The sequence below is a fragment of the Anser anser genome (assembly GCF_964211835.1).
Source record: "Anser anser genome assembly, chromosome: Z".
NCBI lineage: Eukaryota > Metazoa > Chordata > Aves > Anseriformes > Anatidae > Anser > Anser anser.
The window spans coordinates 61614992-61632969 of record NC_139723.1 but is presented as its reverse complement, the minus strand read 5'-3'; the positions used below and the strand labels follow the sequence as shown (position 1 = coordinate 61632969).

Genomic DNA, 17978 nt, shown 5'->3' with positions numbered 1-17978 from the left:
TAATGAAGGATATATTCATGTCAGAGGTAATCCTGTGTCCCATATTGGTCAAACTGTACCCATGTTTGTCTGTATTAATGGCATTGCCTTTAATGGTACTAAGATATAAGCAGTTAGACAAGTGGAAAAAAAAAAGTAATTAAAAAAATTATTGGACCTTTTGGTCTTAGAAATTATGGAAGGATTTCAGTAGAGGGTGGATTTGTAACAGAAGGGTAGATTTATAACAGAAGTACAGAAATAAGTAATACAAAATTGGAAGGGGCCTTTTTAATTTGGAGAATGAGTGTACAAGCAGAGGTAGCTCAATTCAGGAGATCTGGAAGTCTTAACTACTGCATGCCCTTGTAAGCTGGAGAAGTATGCCTCTGAAATAACTTCAATTGTTCCTAATAAATAATTGTAAATACAAAACTGCATGAATTAACTTACTGTGGAAATTTTCTTAAGCTGAGACGATTACAATTCTTTCTGAATAGGACCTGTTATTTTATTATTTAATTCTAGGAGCTGGATAAACTATCCATTGCTTACTGAAAATATTTCTAAACCTGCTTTCTCACTAAATTCTGCAGTAGAGGGAGAGCAAAATAATTCTTTAGGTATGTTGTACACCGTATGAAACTGCAAGTTGCTCTAGGTATAGCAAAATCATTTGAGAAGCTGAAGATGAGTATCCATATAGATTGATTTAGTCTGAATATATGTGACCTTTTCAACTGTTGCTTAGTTTTCATAGTTGCCTGTTAGTACTCTGTTAGGACTGTTTGAAAAAATAAAAAAAAAATCCTAAGCCAGTGGTATATTTCCAGCTTAAAATTACTTTATTGTTATGGAATTTTTTGGCAAAAGTTACAGGTCACATGGTTGTCAAATACCATATAGATGCGTAAGGTAAGCATGGATGTGAGTAACAGACACTGAGGGTTCCTGCATGTTTCTTATTAGTGTTCTCAAGAATAAAAGACATCTCTAAGAAAGGAGGCTTAAAAATGATACCAGTCCTTCCCCAGATCTGATCTGTCTCTCATCTTTCTGCTGCTACTTCATCTGTACTTCTTTTTTTTCTGTGTGCTCCCAGTTACACAGTACTGCCCCATCTGTTTTGTTGCTCCTCCTCAGCAAATTTTTGCTAACCAAAGCCCATTCACTTTATTTGTGATTAATTTTCACTAAACCGAGTGTAAGGTCATCTTCCCAGGGAGTTGCATGAGTATCAAAACAGAGTGATGTGAGGAGGGGATGTGGGACTAGCCCCTTTCAGAGGTGGTGTTTTTTTGTACTGTATTACTTGTATTGTCTAATTGCATTGTAATTATAGAGGGTGGGGAGGATGTCTCATCCTCTGTAATGGGTGGCAATTTCATCTGCTGGTAGTCTTTGGAAGCACAGGCCTCTAAACCACGGTTAAGAAAAGTGACAAAGTACCGCTGGAACATAATTGGAATATAACAAGGGGCCTAGCAGAGTCTAACTAGAAAACTTATTGTCAGTTAGAAAATATGAACATAGTCATTTTTAAGAATGTTTGAGACTTAATCAGAGGGTGCAGTCTCATTTCATTAGAAATCATGAAAACTTCCAGGGGTGAAATTCAGTGGTAGTACAACTGAAATATTTGTTTACTCTCCTAAATTTAGATACCAAGGTGATTGGATTTCAGAGAGATTCAGAAGGAAAGGTTAGTGTATTTCTACAACTTAATATATAGAAAATTTCATTTAATTGAATTACCATTGGAAAATATTTTACTGAAAATTACCAGATTCTCTCATTTTTAAAAGCAGGTACATAGCTATTGAAACCAACACTGAGCACATGAGGTGTAAACATCTTGAGGGCTAACCTAGGCTTTATTCAGTTACCTGCTTTTTGAGTAGGAACTACAGGTAATACGTTTACAGGGCATAAGCAGTAACAGTGAAGCATGACAAAATTGTCCCGACACAGAATCTATAAGGCAGTGGCTTAAACTGAAGTGGTGAAGACTTCTAGTGGCTTAAAACCTGTTCCCCACCAATGAAAGTTATGGAAAAGGCATTAGGAAGGTGTCTGTGGAGGAACAAAGTATCTGTAACTGTCCTGTTTGGGAGCTGTGATTCATTCACGTTTGGACAGAAATAGGTAGTACCAGTCTCTTTGTCTCCTTGCTATTCCCAAAGCTGCTCACGAATTACAGATTTCACTGCTGATCGTGTAGAAGTGAAGGAACAGCTTTGGAGCTACCTTTTCCACCATTTGTCTGCTGCTTTCTCAGAGATTTTGAATCAGGGATAATTCCATTCCTATGTAAGCCCATCTAATTGGGTGTTGCAAGGTGTTGCATGTTTTCCTTGTAACATGTTTTTGCTGCTTCTGTGCCAGCACTAGTACTTGTTTGACCCCTATCATGAAGCAGGGTTTGGGGAACAACTCTCAGATGTTGTTCATCAATTTTTTAAAGTTGTCTTAGTTGTTTTAGCCAGGTTACCTTTTCAAGCCAAGCTCCACAGAAGATTAGAAAAGTGCCAATACAGTGCTAGAGAGAATGTGGAAATGCGTAGCTGCCAGCAAACAAAAGGCTGGGATTGTAGCAAGACTAATTTAAATAAGCTTAATGCAACCTAAATATTATGAATGTAACTCACATGTAATGCTGATTATTTTAAAAACTACCTGCTTGTAGGCAATGTTGTTGCTCATAAAACAAAGAAACCTTGGAGGGAAGAGGGAATTCCCACCATCTTTCAGAAACTGTAACAAAAATTTCAACTATATATCAGTGAAACATCCAACCCACAAATATCTAGAACACGAGCTGAGTCTGCTACCACTGACATAAACATCCAGTGGTCAAATGTGCCTTTGTTACCCCTCCTCTCCTCCTTTTCCTTCTAGCACAGTCCAGTCATGTTTTTTGTGGTGATTAAGTCCAAGCTGTAATGAAGGACTTGAGCATATTTATCTCCATCCAGCAGAGGGAGTGCTGGCAGCATTTCATAAAGGGTTTCTTGGCCTTTGTATCGTATGTCTTTATGCTGTTGTCTACAGCCATGATTTTACCTGTATCTGTTCTGCTACCTCTGCATGGTTATCTCCTTCTATTGCCCTTCTGAGGCACAGTGTCATCTTTGTGCTTTTTGATTTTTAGTCTCAGTTCACTGCTGACCGGTTCATGGCTCTCAGGCCTATGGATGCTGGACAAGGAAACTCTCATTGAAATTAGTTTCTGCAGGAAAAAAATAACTGCTATTACCAACTCCTATTGCAATGTCATGGACCATCATGATTATTTCTGCAGCTCTGTTAACATCAGCTGCATGGGTTGTAGAGAAACAAGAGGATCTTGGTGCATACATGGAATGCTTGCTGCCGTCTGCAGCTTCTTAGGAAAATTCCCATTAACTCACAGCAAGATACTGGTTTCAGAATTTCTTCCTGAAAAATATACGACTATCAATATGCAACTATAATAGTGGGTATGGTAAATGAATTTTTAATTAATTGCGCGGAATGGAACAAAAATAGAACCTAAATGCCTTGAAATAAATGCCTGTAGAGAATAGCTAGATCAAGTGTATTGAGAAGACCTCCACAGACGGTATTTCAGGTGCCTGGAGTAGGAAGGTTGGAATTTATCGCTATGGTGAATTATACTTTTTCCATATTGGCTTATGATGGCACTGCCAAGACCTGAGAGCTGCAGGAAAACATATTGTGAGAGGAACCGATGACCATCACAGCTTCTGTGTACTGATTTGAAGAAAGGGCAGGACAGACACCTTGACAACCAGCAGTGAGTCATTGGGCATGTTGGGTTTTTTTACATAGTCCTGGAAATACAAGAGAAAGTCAATAATGAACACAATCTCTAGAAATCATGACAGCATAAATTGAGTCTTACTGTGTTTTCTTGATTTTGATAAAATAGCTGCTTTGATTTGTGTTCTGGTTTGTCTGTCAGTAGTGGGGCCAGTACTGTTCAAAGTCTTCATGGATGACCTGGACAATGGAACAGCATGAACCCTCAGAAAGTTAACAGGTTGTGCTAGGAGGAGTGACTGACACGTTGGATAGCTGTGTTGCCAATAGGAGGGACAGGGACAGGCTGGTCGGAGAGGAGTCCCATGAATTTCAGCAAGGGAAATTGCGAAGTCCTTTATCTGCAGAGCTATAACCGCATGCACCAGGACATATTGGGGACCAACTGGCTGAAAAGCAGCTCTGCAGTGAAGGACATCATGTTCCTGTGGACAATAAGCTGACCACATTCTAGCGATGCACACTTCTGGCAAAGAAGGTGAACAATATCCTGGGCTGCACTAGGAGGAGAGTTGCCAGCAGGTCTGCCAGGGGGTCCTTCCCCTCTGTTCAGCACTGATGAAGCCACAGCCAGAGTCCTGTGTCCCATGCTGGATCCTCACTACAAGAAAGACAGGGGCATACTGGAGAGAGGCCAGCACAGGGCCACAAAGGTGGTTCATGGACACGATTTCACATGAGGACAGGCTGAGAGATCAGGGACTCCTCAGCCTGGAGAAAAGAAAGATTGGGGAATCTTATCAATGTGTATAAACAAGTGATAGGAATGAAGATGACTGAGCCAGACTTGTCAGTAGTCTGTATTTCTCAGTCTCTGTAGTTCCCCCACTGTTAGCTCAAGAGGTGATGGACACAAATGAAAACCAAAGATATTCCATCTGAGCACAAGAAGACACTTTTTTACTTTAAAGATGGTCACAAACTGGAACAGGTTGCTGAGAGAGGTTGTGGAGTCTGTATATGTGGAGGTACTCAAAACCTGACTGGCTGTGGTGCTGGGCAAAATGCCGCAGCTAACACTGCTTGAGCAGTGAAGTTGGATTAGATGATCGCAAAGGCTTCCCTTCCAACCTCAACCATTCTCTGATTCTCTTTGTGTACCTCTCATGTCCCGGTATATTGCTATTGTGTTCAGCTCAGCACTCTCCCAAAAGCTGCAAGTGTTGATCCTTCTGAAGCCTTAACTCTTTTATAGCGATTCTCTTGTATGTGTGTTTTGAAGGACTGAACTCTGCTATTGTTTGACGTGGGGCTAGCAGAAATAGGAGTCCACTTCATATGTCTGCTGCACCCTCATTACTTACACTTCTGCGCTATTCAGTCCATTTCTATCTTTTGTAACATTTCCAAGACACGACCTGTAGCACCAAATAGCCACCAATTTATCAATAACTTTTTAATTGTTCTCAAACGTGTAGAAAAATCCTTGTATCTCAAGATTCACAAAAGCCATTTGAATGCACTGCCATCTGCTGGAAGTAACGTGTCTCATACAAGCTTGTTCATACAGTTCACGGAGAGTTAGACATATAAGGTTTGGCTAAATCTGGCTTTGAGGCTTTTAACCCACAGTTTCTATATCTGCAGTCAAGGTTTCTTAGATGAGACCTTGATTTCAGTGTCCTTCTGCTTCCTCCTGTGCAAGGTTCTGAATCAGCTGAGGCTGGATTTGAATGTGGCCATGCTCAGCTGTTAGCCAGTGTGTGCTTCCTGGGTAAGATGGGGTGACGAGATTCTGGGTTAATGCTGTAAGGTCAAGAGGATTTGTGCCTGGATTAAGGCACACTGTAATTTGGATTTGTACCAGAAGTAAATGAGACATGAGGGTAGTGGGATTTGAACTAAGGCTTTCAAAGTACCACGGATGTGTTCAGTGGAAGACATTCACAAATACCATGAGATGGCTCGTATTCAACCCTCTCCCTCACCCCAAAATTAGCAAGTTAATGCCAGTGAGATACCTTTACTTGTTGGTATTCTTTTATAGGAACCCCTTCATGAAATGAATTGTTTGAAGCATAGCTCTTCTGGTAGAAGATGGACCTGAACCTACATTAACCACAATGTTGATGTTTTACTGCTGACCTACTGACTGAGGATGAGTTTTGCTCTTCTCTTGAGTGAAACTTTTGTGTATTTAGACCACAGTTACCAGACTGGGGTGCACAAAAGAGAGAAATCCCTGTTTAAGAATCCTGCTGATGCTTCCTTTCAGTTGCCAGCTGTCTCAGCCCTGCTCCTTCAGCAGCTCTCCCATTCATTTCCAACAGACAATTGGAGGTGTAGAGACCTTAGGCATTGGGGCTTTAAGTATCTTTATGGGTAATTGGCAGCTAAGGATTATGTTCGGAGAGGGAAAGTTTGGACTTACATTCTGCAGATTTTGGTTACTTGTAGTCGCACAGGATTTTACTAACAGAAACGAGTGCTGGAGAAATATAGGCTTTATAGGTAGATGGAGGTTTTCTGAACACCAGTCACGTTTAAGTATTGGATTTCAGTTGGCATTTGGGCATTCAAGGTCTTGATAAATTAGCCACTTAAGCCTGACTGCTCCTTCTTCATTAACATAAATGTCAGTTTCACCTACCCTTCTACGTTTTTGGTAGAAAATTAATAATATACATATCTGCCATTTATACCATAGTTGTGTAAGTACAGAAGGTTACGTCAGTGTTTTCTTTTTCCCAGTTGTTTAAAGTTTGAAAAATTGGAGAAGTGGTCTAAAAATAAACTGTAATTCAGTGCACGAAAGTAAAACATAGGCAGTGCTAAAAAAGGAACAATTAGCTGCACAATATAGGAAACAGCAGACGGGAAAAATTTTTCAACAAAGGATCATACATTTATAATGGCTTACAAACTGAACATGTGTCAACAGAGTCAATTTTCTGCCCTTTCTGTTTTATTATGTGTGGAAGAACCTTTAACATAGCTGGTAACGTAATTTATAAAAAAAATTACAAAAATATGTTACCAGCAATGTTACAGGATTATTGCACTGCACAGTATTGCCACTTGCTGGCAGCAAGAGTCTAAAATATATTGAAAGAAATTATCTTAAGATCCAATATTATTAAGCAACACCACTATTACATGCACACATCATATGGAAATATATGTTTTAGGCTTGCAGAAGCTTTTGAAACATGGAAAGGAAAAAAATGAAAAACCTATTAATTGGTGTAAAAATTGGGATCCGCAGAAACATCTAATCAAAACTTAGAGTACATAGTGTTTTACTGAGTATGCTTTTTATGCTGTATGTCCACTTCGATTATTTCTCTGTGTGACAAATTTTTAATGCCTTTCTTTTAAGACTTTTTAACATCTTCAGGTCATTGGCAATGGCATAAAATCCTTGACTTCATAACAGATTTAGTCTCTCTCATTCTGAATTTTACTGCTAGGGAATGTAACAGCTGCTCTACTTTTGAAACTGAGGTTTCACTCTAACCCTTACTAAGAAAGTGAATGATCTCTTAGGGTAGGTTTACAGGTCTTAAAGTTTATGCAAAAATTGTAAACAAAACATGGATACTGATGACTTCTAAAGTAAATGTTGATTACATGCTTTTTAGAAAGAGTTGTTCCATTCCCTTTTGTAATTTTTTTTTCTTTTTTTTTCCTTTTTTTTTAATGCGTAGATTTCACAGAAAATAAGTTATGAAGGTCTCTCTCCAGTAACAAGCCAGCATCCAGATGCCTTTCTGGAGAAGATAATAGCAGTTCCAAAGCAACAGACACCACAGGATTTATTTCCACATGTTTTAGAAGATTGCCAGAGAACCTGCATGACTGTGATTGACACAGATAACAGTGTAAAAGAACAATCCTGTAATAATGATACAGATCTTTCATTGGCAACCCTAGGAAATATTTTCACAGAACCACTAGTGCTCACTGAACAGAGCATAGAGACTGCTGAACTTGAAGTCAGTGATTTGTTGAGACCTCTCAGTGATTCTGAGAGTCCTAAAACGATAAACCAACTGCATGACGTATTAGACTATCAGGGTCATGTCTTTTCCAGTGATATATCAGCAGATGAGAACAGTGATGCCCTTCCAGTAGAGCTTGTGACAGCTCTGAATTCCTTGTCAGGATCTGTAATACAGTCTGACAGTCCTGTAGTGCCAAGCAAGAGACAGCATACCACTGAGGAAGAGCAGTTAAATTCAGAATCCAGTACTCCCCAGCAAGATGATGACTGTACACAAATAACAAACGTGTTTGAGCCTCAGCTTCCTACAATTCACGAAGAAGAAATAAAAGCCTTAACAGGATCTAACTTGCAGAGGACAACAAATGAGCAAGTACATACAAAATTTAATCAGTATTTGAAATGTCACGTTTATCAGAAAATATTTTCTATAATAGTCAAATTACGTGGAGATGCAATCTTAACAGGGAATAAACTGGCATCAGTAATTTAAATGCTTAATATATTATTTTTGTTTTACAGTATTATTTTAGTGTGTTTCTCTTTTGATATATCCATGTTATGAAACTGGCTGAACTTGCTGGGATCGGAGAACCTAGTAAAGTCAGTGGCTGATGTGGAAATCTAGAGTCAGCATGGAAGTTTCAAAAACTCTTGATACCTCTGCATATCTTCTTTGTCTGACATGGTTTCCAAGGAAAGTTCCAAACCACTCGTCGGTTATTCCACTGTAACACACTGGCATATACTAACCAATTTTAACTCTAGATTTCTACCTTACCCTATGTTGTTGTTCTTTTCCCATACTATAGTATGCTGTTTTCTGCTTTCATGTCCCCCGCCACTGTAGCGTACAAATACTTTGCAGGTATTACAAAAAGAAATTATAGCTGTGTCTTTCCCAAAGACTAGCAAGGGAAATCCCTGCGTTCAGGTATTTTTACACATATACTCAGAATTGCATTTAGGTTATTTATTTCTGCCTGTGAAAGGCTGACTGAAAAAGGCAGTTTTTGTGGCATGGTTTTGGGTTCTTGCCCTCCCCTAAAGAAGCCAGTATGTGTGGATACAACATGTGATCCTCATTTTCATTTTTTTCCTGTAACCCTGTGCTGTTCTGTCCACAATGCATGCCTTGTCCTGTAAAGGTGGTCTGGAATAGGTCATTTGAATTCAACAACACAAAGGCAGAAATGTAGAGGGGGACATGAAGGGAAAGCGATATTATAGTGTCTTCCTATTTAGGTTATAGTAAAGGAAAGAGGACACACAGGGGAAAAAGGTTTATGCTCTGGAGTATAGTAGACATCCCTTGTAAATCTGGAATCAGGATCTCTGTGTTGTCTTTGAATAATCTGGAGCTGAAAATCAAAAATAAACCATGTATAACTAGATACTTTAGGTGTTTGTATAGCCACTCAGCTGCCACAGAATGGCATAAAGCATCCCAAACCTGTCAGTTGTTTCAATCTTTTGTTGGTAATATTTAGTGAATATAACAATGTGTAATAAAATGCTAATTTAAAGGTGCTGAAAGGTCTCTAAGCTAATTGTCTCATAACCACAGCAACTTACATAGTGGTGATTTCTGAAATTTGTAGTACAGCTCCATGAAGCTAAATATATAGTTTTACTCAATATTACAGCTAAGGCTGTTGAGCAGGGTCCTTTGGGGATGTGGATCTATAATCTCTTTGCAAATAATAATCAATTTTATTATTATTATTTTTTATGTCTCCATCTGCTGTTTTTGAAGGTAGAAAGTAGGCAGGCAATTTAATGAGGAAGAAATCTAGGATATTTGTTTTAGTAACTGTTGCCTTCTGGCAGTATATTGTTCTCCTTGGTCTTTTCTCATCCTTGTTTATTCAGAGGATCCTTCTTGTGGTGAAACAAGGACCCGAAAGAGGCGAGCCTGTACAGTCCTGTAGATGTAATTGGCATGGTAGAAAGCTCATTTGTTGTAATATATGGTCCCTTATAAAGCAAGTGGCTTTTGTTTTCTTTGAAATGTTTTCTTCTCTTTCTCAAACCCTTTTCTCATAGCAGATGTAATGCAATAGAAAATACTTCATTGATTCAATTTTGTAAACTGAAATAGTTGTTTTCACCCAAATGCTGTGTTACAATGCATCATGTCTTGATCTGAGGGGCCTGGATCTAGGTATGGAATTCAGCTCCTTTCTGCTGAATATGTAAATTCTAAAAAGATCAGTGGGTCTTCCATTTGTGTCTCAGGAAAGGACTAACAAGTTCTCCCACATTGCTGTGAAAGAATTCATACGCATGTGTGCTGAGGGTGTGCCCTAGAAGCTTTCAGCATTAGCCAAGTGTGTAATAAGCTAATGAGTACTCAAGCTGTTTCAGCAACTTGAGTGATGCCTCAACAGCATGTCATACTCACTTGACTAAAATTGTGAATACACTCGAGTAACTCAAATGAATTTCCATGTGATGACATATAATTAGGATGGAATTTTTCTCACTGACTGTTAAGAGAAAAGCCTCTGGTGTAGAGCAGTAATTTAAGTTCCCCTTTGCACATCTTAGGATGAGATGAATCACTCTGTGAAAGCTGCTTTTCATCTGTGGTAGGGAGAACTGGGATGTTTAGTGTCATTTAGATGCCTGGTTTTTAGAAGGCTGAAGGTAAGTGAAGTGATTCTCTTCTGTGGTGGCTGTAGCTTAGGGATGGTATGTCTTCAGAAACAACTTCTCAGCTGGTAGTTACTGAGCCTCAGGTGAAACATGGTTCCAGATCTTGTGCACTATTCCAGGCTTGTGCAAGAGTGGAATAAGAAGGATTAGCTTAAGACATCATAAATGTCACATTATTTTTTCGGGACAGGAGCTTGTGTCCATAGGAAACTGAAATGAATCTGCTAAGTCGTTTCACATGTCCAACTAAACAACTTATGGGTAATAATAATTTTTGCTCCCTGACAGCCAAGCTAGATTTATTACCTAAGTTGTGATTCTAAGTATCGTACTTCCCATGGCTAGCTCTCCCACCACGTGGTGTGGCATACTACTTTAGGAGTCCCTCTCCTATGAAAACATAATGTCTCCGGTATCTAGAATTCCAGTTTCTCACTTAAGAAACTCTGTTATCTGTGAGCACATATATCATGTATAACACAGTGTTTTTTGAGTTCTTGTATTATGCAGCCCTCGTTTTAATTGCATGCTTACCAGTTGCTTGTAATACTTCCTTTTTTGTCACAGCTTGCGGGTGATCAGCAGAAAGGGAAAGAAGCAATTTCAGATTATTGGAGTGCCATCTCTAATGAAAAACAAAATGAGGAGGGAAGTTTGCATTCAGTGGAGGCTGTTGTATGTGCAGAAACCAATAAAACAGCATCAGGGAGAACAATGCAGCTAGAAGAGACCTCCTCAATAAAGTGTAGAGATAGTATTTCCTGTCATCACCAAGCACTGGAAGAGACACAGCAGAGTATGTCTCACAATCACAGTACAACAAGAAACAAAACCAAGGATTTTAGGTATGACAAAGTCACGTGCAGTATTCTCAAATTCTTCTTTTTATTAATGTAACAAATGTAATTCATACAGATTGCTCATTCCTCACATTAGTGATTTTAGGTGATCCAAAAGTAAAGGTTTTCCTTCTATTTAAGTATCTGGAAGTCAGTTTCTTTACTGATTTACCATTTATTCAGTACTACCTAAGTTAGCATATATCCTAGCATGCTATTGGAAACTTCATTTTAAAATCAAATATGTTAACCTTCTTAGGTCTATCGCAAATACCAATTAATACAGAGAAGAAAATACTTTTTTTGATTCTAAACAAATCTCTTGTCAGTAAAATTCTGAAACCTGCTTCTAAAGACAAGGAAGATCTAGAAACCAACATGTACCAAGAAATAACTCCAAATGAGGATAGAAACGCTGAGCAGATAAGGAGAAGCAAAAGAATCAAAGATAAAATGAGTAAGATATTCTCTCATACTTATCAGGTTATTTTTTTATTTGAAAAGCTGTACTGAATCAAATATAATTCATAGCCTTTCCAATATATTGTGGCATGAATTTTTTTAAAAAGGTGACATAAACATTTATTTTAATAATTAAAATTATTAATAATTCCCCTTCCTTGTTTAAATCTGTGTATTAGCAATCTAACAGTTGACTTGTATACACAAACTCATTAGGAATCATCAGAATTTTTCCAGGATGCATTTTTAATCATGGAATGAAACTTACTGTATATTCTAAAAAGCAGAAGAAAAATGTTTTATTACAGAGTGAGAATGTTGGTCATAATTCTATTATCTAGTATTCAGCGTGCAACATTATTCTGAGGACAATGGCATCCCCAAGAACTGACCGATACAAAGCAGTTTATTTTATTTTAAATGCCTGCTGTTGTTGTTCTGTCTGTTTATATATAGGATTATAGGCCTTCGCTATTACATACACTGAGCACTCTTTGAAGTATTCTTCCTTGCAGTATTCTTTGTCAGAGAGAAAGATTGCTATTTTTCATCCTTTGAAGGTGAATGCAAAGAAATTCTTTTGCTCATAGAGAAAGTGTGTAGGAGAACACAGAATTTCCACATTTACGTGCTTACCCTAGAGCCAGCCTGTAAGACTGGGGTCTTAAAAGTTTGTTTTTCTTAAAGCCCACTCAATCTGTTTTTATCTGTGCAGTTACAAACGTTTAAACAGATTTAAAAGTTTGGTAGTATTTGAACTGTTACAGCTACATTACAGATCTTATAAAATATGAATAATTCTACCAGCAATTAACAACCCTTCTCTCTTACAGGGTTTCAGTATTCCCAGTGGAAGTACTATTTTTGTGAGATTTAAAGTTGGATGACTAACTGCTCATCTATTTCATGACTTAGTAGTTTCTACTTAAAAAACAGGCTGTTGTTTTTAGCATGATTTCTGCAGAAAGAGTTGGGCTGCCTATAGAGGTAGCTTCATGTTAATCCATCTAACAAGTTTACTCCCCTTTTGCATCAAACCTAGCTATCAGGAGTCTGTGAGTCATCTTAACTTGGTAGTTCACTGAAAAAACAGCACCAAAAAAGTTTCATTTTGGGTCAACAAGCATCACTTGTTTTATTCATGGTCTGACACAAGGAAGGTGGTAGGGAAGGTAGAGTACCAGTGGCAGGAAATAGGTCCTCTTGAAATAACAATGCCTAATTAAATTGGGTTAAGTATAAAAAAATTGCACTATGTTCGATGAATATTTGTGTAGTGTAACCCCTTTGAAATTCTTGGCTGATTTAAAATAACTTTGATTAAGCTATTAAATGATTAAGGTCTTGCAAGGCTGGATAGGTAGAAGAGAAAGACTTTTCATGTGCTCAGTTGAAGGAAGGTGCTGGGTAAGTCTCTACCTACTGGATTCGAAAAATCTGTGCAGAGTTGAACATTGAACATAAAAAGGTTGGGAGCAATTTAGACTTGGGCTTACAGTATGCCAGAATGCACAAAACAGTGGAGTCATCAGGCTGCGTGAGTTACAGCTCTAAGAGAACAATGTCTTTAAAGGTCCTGCTTAAAATTTCTATTCCTGACACTCAGCTGGAGTTTTAGGGCCAGCGAAAGGGCCACACACATGGAGTTTTAGGGCCACATCTGCCACAGACTGTGGAAGAGCAGTGGATATGGCATGCACTCCCTGCAAACCCAAGGTTTTTCATTAGTAGATCAGCTAATGGTCTGAGACATTTGAGTGTGGTTTCCTGCAGGCCATCTTCCTGTCCTGCCATTTTCTTTCTTCCTTCCCTGTTTTTCAGAAGAGGCAGCAGACTCCATGCAATGAAGAGGTAATGGGATTGTGCTGCTGGTAAAGTGCAGGACAGCTCATCTATATATTGGAAATCATTTTGTCCAAACTGAAAAGCATAATGGGTGCATAATGCGAGACAGCATTTCCTTTGTAAAATAATAAACAAAAAAAATGATGATGGTTTGTTGTATTTTTTACATTTAGAATTCTGACTCCCAAGCAGAGATAATGGATAGCTAATGAGGATTTTGGTCCAACTGTTTTCCTCACTGCACAAATAGCTGAGCTGGTTGTGAAGTAATAGGGAAATATGAAGGAGCTAATTTCATTCCCTATCCTAGTGTAAATGCGCCTTGCTTATAAAGCAGAGGTTTTAAAGTGTAAATGAGTACAAAATCTACTGATGAATATGGCTGTTAAGAAGAAAGAATTTATTGAGTAGCTTGATTAGCTATTGAAATCTGCTTATCATGTAATGGGTAGTGTAGCCTAGAGTACCAGTTTTATCAACTGGTGGGAAACAATGCATTTTGAAAAAATGTAATTGAAAAACAAAAAGCCTAAACTTAGTACCTTTTTGCAAAGTTATTTTCCTGTGTGTTGAACTTAAGTTGGGAGTTTTGTTATGGAATTCACTATGGCATCTTTTATTGAGTTTGATTGTTATTTACTTGGTAATGTCCCTTTTGATATATTTATTTCTACTAGATCAAATGAACATTTTTTCTCTCCAGAAGGTTTATCCACTAATTCTAATGCAATCTGAAGCCAAGGTAAGAGAGGAAATACATTTTTCTGTAAACAGATATTTTAAATTATTTTTTTCAGGACTAGAAGCCTATTTTGTAAATCCTTGTTGCCCCATATCACTTTCAAGAATAAATAGGAGGAATATTTTTGGTGAGACCTTACTTCATAGAGCTGTTGCTGAAGAAGATATAGACCTCGTACGTAACATAATAAAATCTGGTGCAAATGTAAATGCTCAGGATTATGCTGGTAAGTTACAATTATATTAGAGTACTATTTTCCAAATAAGTGTCTAGGTATAACTAATATAATGAGTTTGTGCAGTGAAAGAAAGTGTAGTTTTGTGGCTGGTCAGTAGATTATTGAATTTTTATTGATTTAGCTTGTTAACTCTTCTTGAGAAAGTTCATACATATAAAAGTATATTAGAAAATTTTGCTGAAAAAGTAAGCACTTAGAAAAGCTACAATTATTTTTACTTAACCTTAATTCAATGATCTGTGTGTTCTCATCACAATGCAGTCCCTTAAGTAAATAATCAATGTAATGTGCTTCACAGATTGTTTATTAATTCTTAGAGTGTGTCCATGTTGTACAGTGGCTGAGATTTCAAAATTGTGATGTGGGAACAAAAATACGTTGTCCTGCAGTTAAAGACTGTTGCATAATGCAGGCATGTAACAGACCAAAAGTAAGCTAGACATTTTGTCTTCTGGAACATACTGACAGATAAATTGAGTCAGGTGCAGATTTTGTACTTCCACAGCATAGGACCCTGGCATTTGAACTCACAGAGTGACCTGTACATTAACTTCTGCTAGAGCTAGATGAGAAAGCTCTTGGTGGGTTTCAAAGCCAGCAACTGACAACAGAGGAACGTTGATAGAGTGTTGTCAACTGCAATCTGTGTGAGCAAGTGTACTAAAGTACAGTAGTTCCAGTTTTTGGTCTCATTGCTGCTTCCTTTTTCTGCCTTTGCACCTTTTGCCAGGCCACGGTTTCTTAATCCCCCAGGCTCTGGCATCTGTCTTTTGGTGTGAAAGGAGCACAACTGCACAAAATGTGCTTTGTCTGAACTCTTTGAAAAGATGGGAAGCTGACCTGGCCCTGCGCCTTTCTTTTACAGTGAGGGAGGTGTAACCAGAAAGGAATTGCCAGACCTGTGCCATTTTAAAATCCACTTTCATCTTACTCTCTGGAAAATCACTGTTCTAATGATTATATTCTGGCTCTGTGCCCCGACTTTTCCTTTAAAACCCTCCACCAGTAATTATACATATCTTAACCTCATCTTTTTCATTCCTGCTCCACTTCATTACTCTGCTTCAGAACTTTACTGAATACCTGAGGTTGATTTTTGTTCCCCTTTTATTTTCCAGATGTCAGTATGAGGGATATGGAAAGCATGAAGGAGATACTGTCTGTGCTCTCAGTTTGAGCCTTGGTTCACAGTCCGTTTAGGGAGCAGAAAAGTATTTGCAATGAAGCTTGTGCTTCTCTGTAGTCTCTGGAGAAACAAGTTGCTCAACTGTAATGATTATCTATTAAGCACATTCCAGGTGCAGTTTTTCAGGGGACTATTAATATATCAGATAAAAGATACTTTTAAATGATGGTGAAATAGGTACTTTCACTTAAGTGTCCTTCTTTCTCTTTTCCTTAACAGATTTCAAGCTTTATCTCCAGAATATAGAGTTACTAGAATTTCTTAATGAGCTATAGGTGCTCTATTATATTGTTAAAGAAAAATTCACCTTGAAGCACTGTCAACATTAGGCAATGTAGTTAGAACTTAGCTGAGTTTTGAGCATTTAGGAACAAAGCCTAATAACACAAAGTTTTTGGGCAACCCAATGCAATATCCTGTGTACATAATAAACACAATTCTGTGCAAGTATACATTATTCTGGGTTGGGTAGTGTAGAAGAGAGCCTCAAGAGTTTTACCTTTCCAATTAAGAGAATTTCACTTAATGAGAGCAGAACAGTCTTAATAAACAATTTATCTCTAGTATAAAAATTAGGGCTAGACAACCTTCTAGTAATGGAAGATAGTTGAAGAGTAAGGCTGGCCATCAAAATGGACTTCTGTAAGGAATGCTGGTTTGAGAGGTGGGAGATAGGAATTGGAAGATCCTCTGCTTTTTCTCTTTTCTCACTGTACAAAGAAAAATGTAATAAAAGTTTAAGGAGCTGATGCAAAGGTATGCTAAACCCAGTTCAAAGACTTGTGTTCTACCTTTTGTTTTTCCTCAACACCTCCTTCATGGGGTATAATTGTTCCATGGGCCATGAAACTAATACCATGGCTTATTCCATACAGCTAGGAATGGATATGGAACTTCACTAAGGATTTTGTAATGCTTTCTTTAGAAACTTGAATTTGAACCATTCTTGGATAGAGTTAAAAAACATTTTTGGAAATGCTGCCTTACTGTTTCAAGTTGCAAATATATGTTTCTAAGGTATGGCTTTATACATAACTCCAGGTTTTTATTTCATCTCTTCTTTCTCACCTGCCCTCTTTATCATGGCCATATAAATAAAAGGACATCCTGGAAAATTAACTTGTTCTTAAAATAGCCTATACATTGCCTTCATGGTGAAATTACTAAGGTGGAATAATTTTTCTTCTTTTTTTTTTTTTTCTCAAAAGAAGTTTCAAAAGAACTATAAAATATAAAACTAACATTGTTATAGCAGCACGTGGTTCTTCAGTATGTGCAGATTTTGACAAAAGACTGAGAGCTCGCAACACTTTTGATATTTTAATAAATATTTCTTTATACAACTTACTGTAAAATGCATCAGTTTTCAACTTGTCAGTATGTCCTGGAATATTTATCAAGTAGAAAATCTAACACTGACCTATTTTTTTATAAATTACACAAATGTGAAATACAATTTTCAGTTGTCAGGATTTCTTTTTTCATAGGCTGGACTGCACTACATGAAGCAAGTGTACAAGGCCGTTATAGGATAGCAAATGAGCTTTTGAAAGCAGGAGCTGATGTTAATGCTAGAGGAAGTGAACAAATAACACCATTGCAAGATGCAGTTAAGGGAGGCCATTATGAGGTATATTCCAACTTTAATGTAAATTGTGGTTTGGGAATAGAAATTATTGTTGTTAATCCAGAAAGTTACATAGTTTTATTACATGTGGGTTTGTCCTTTCAGATTATGTGTTAATTCAGGAGTGAATAAGTCTTTTCTGCCTAATTTCTGTTCAAACCATTGCACGTTTTACAAGATTTATCCAATAGCAGAAGTGAGTTGTTTTTTATAACTGTTTGGAACAATGGCTGAAGTGCTGAGGAATAGGTTCCTGCTGTTTAATGCTACTTATTTCACATACCTTATAATCACTGCAGAATCATTTTATGACCTGAGCACTCTTTTGGAGTTTTAATGTGTGTTTTTTTTTTTTTTAATGTTTTAGTAAACTTGCATGTATGGTGTGCAGCTACAGGTATACACAGACATTTTTTGGGTAAAAACACATAGCGTAGACCGTCATGAATACATGCCGTTGTATTTTACATAGCCTTAAACAGAAAGTCAACTGAATATTCAGTGTGAATTAGTTGTAACTGATGATGGTAAATGCTATGGTTTCGTAGCCTGTGTCTGAATTCTAGATCCTCTTTCAGTCTGGTAGTGGTTGCCTCCACCTGCTTGTGTCCGTTCCTAGAGTGGCCCAAATTCCTGT

The 17978-nt window shown here is 37.7% G+C and overlaps 1 protein-coding gene across 3 annotated transcripts in view; it reads left to right on the top strand.

The window, feature by feature from the left end:
- Positions 1-17978, top strand: part of ANKRD31 (ankyrin repeat domain 31) — a 69295-nt gene that overhangs the window by 8126 nt on the left and 43191 nt on the right. For 2 of the 3 annotated variants that reach the window (XM_083816613.1, XM_083816614.1), the window contains exons 4-9: positions 1641-1681; positions 7449-8117; positions 10970-11247; positions 11571-11698; positions 14346-14516; positions 17202-17344. In XM_083816613.1, the coding sequence (XP_083672739.1) occupies positions 1641-1681; positions 7449-8117; positions 10970-11247; positions 11571-11698; positions 14346-14516; positions 17202-17344 (1430 nt within the window). Of the gene's footprint in view, positions 1-507; positions 603-1640; positions 1682-7448; positions 8118-10969; positions 11248-11570; positions 11699-14345; positions 14517-17201; positions 17345-17978 lie in introns of all 3 variants that reach the window. The other variant, XM_083816612.1, reaches the window with a different exon arrangement.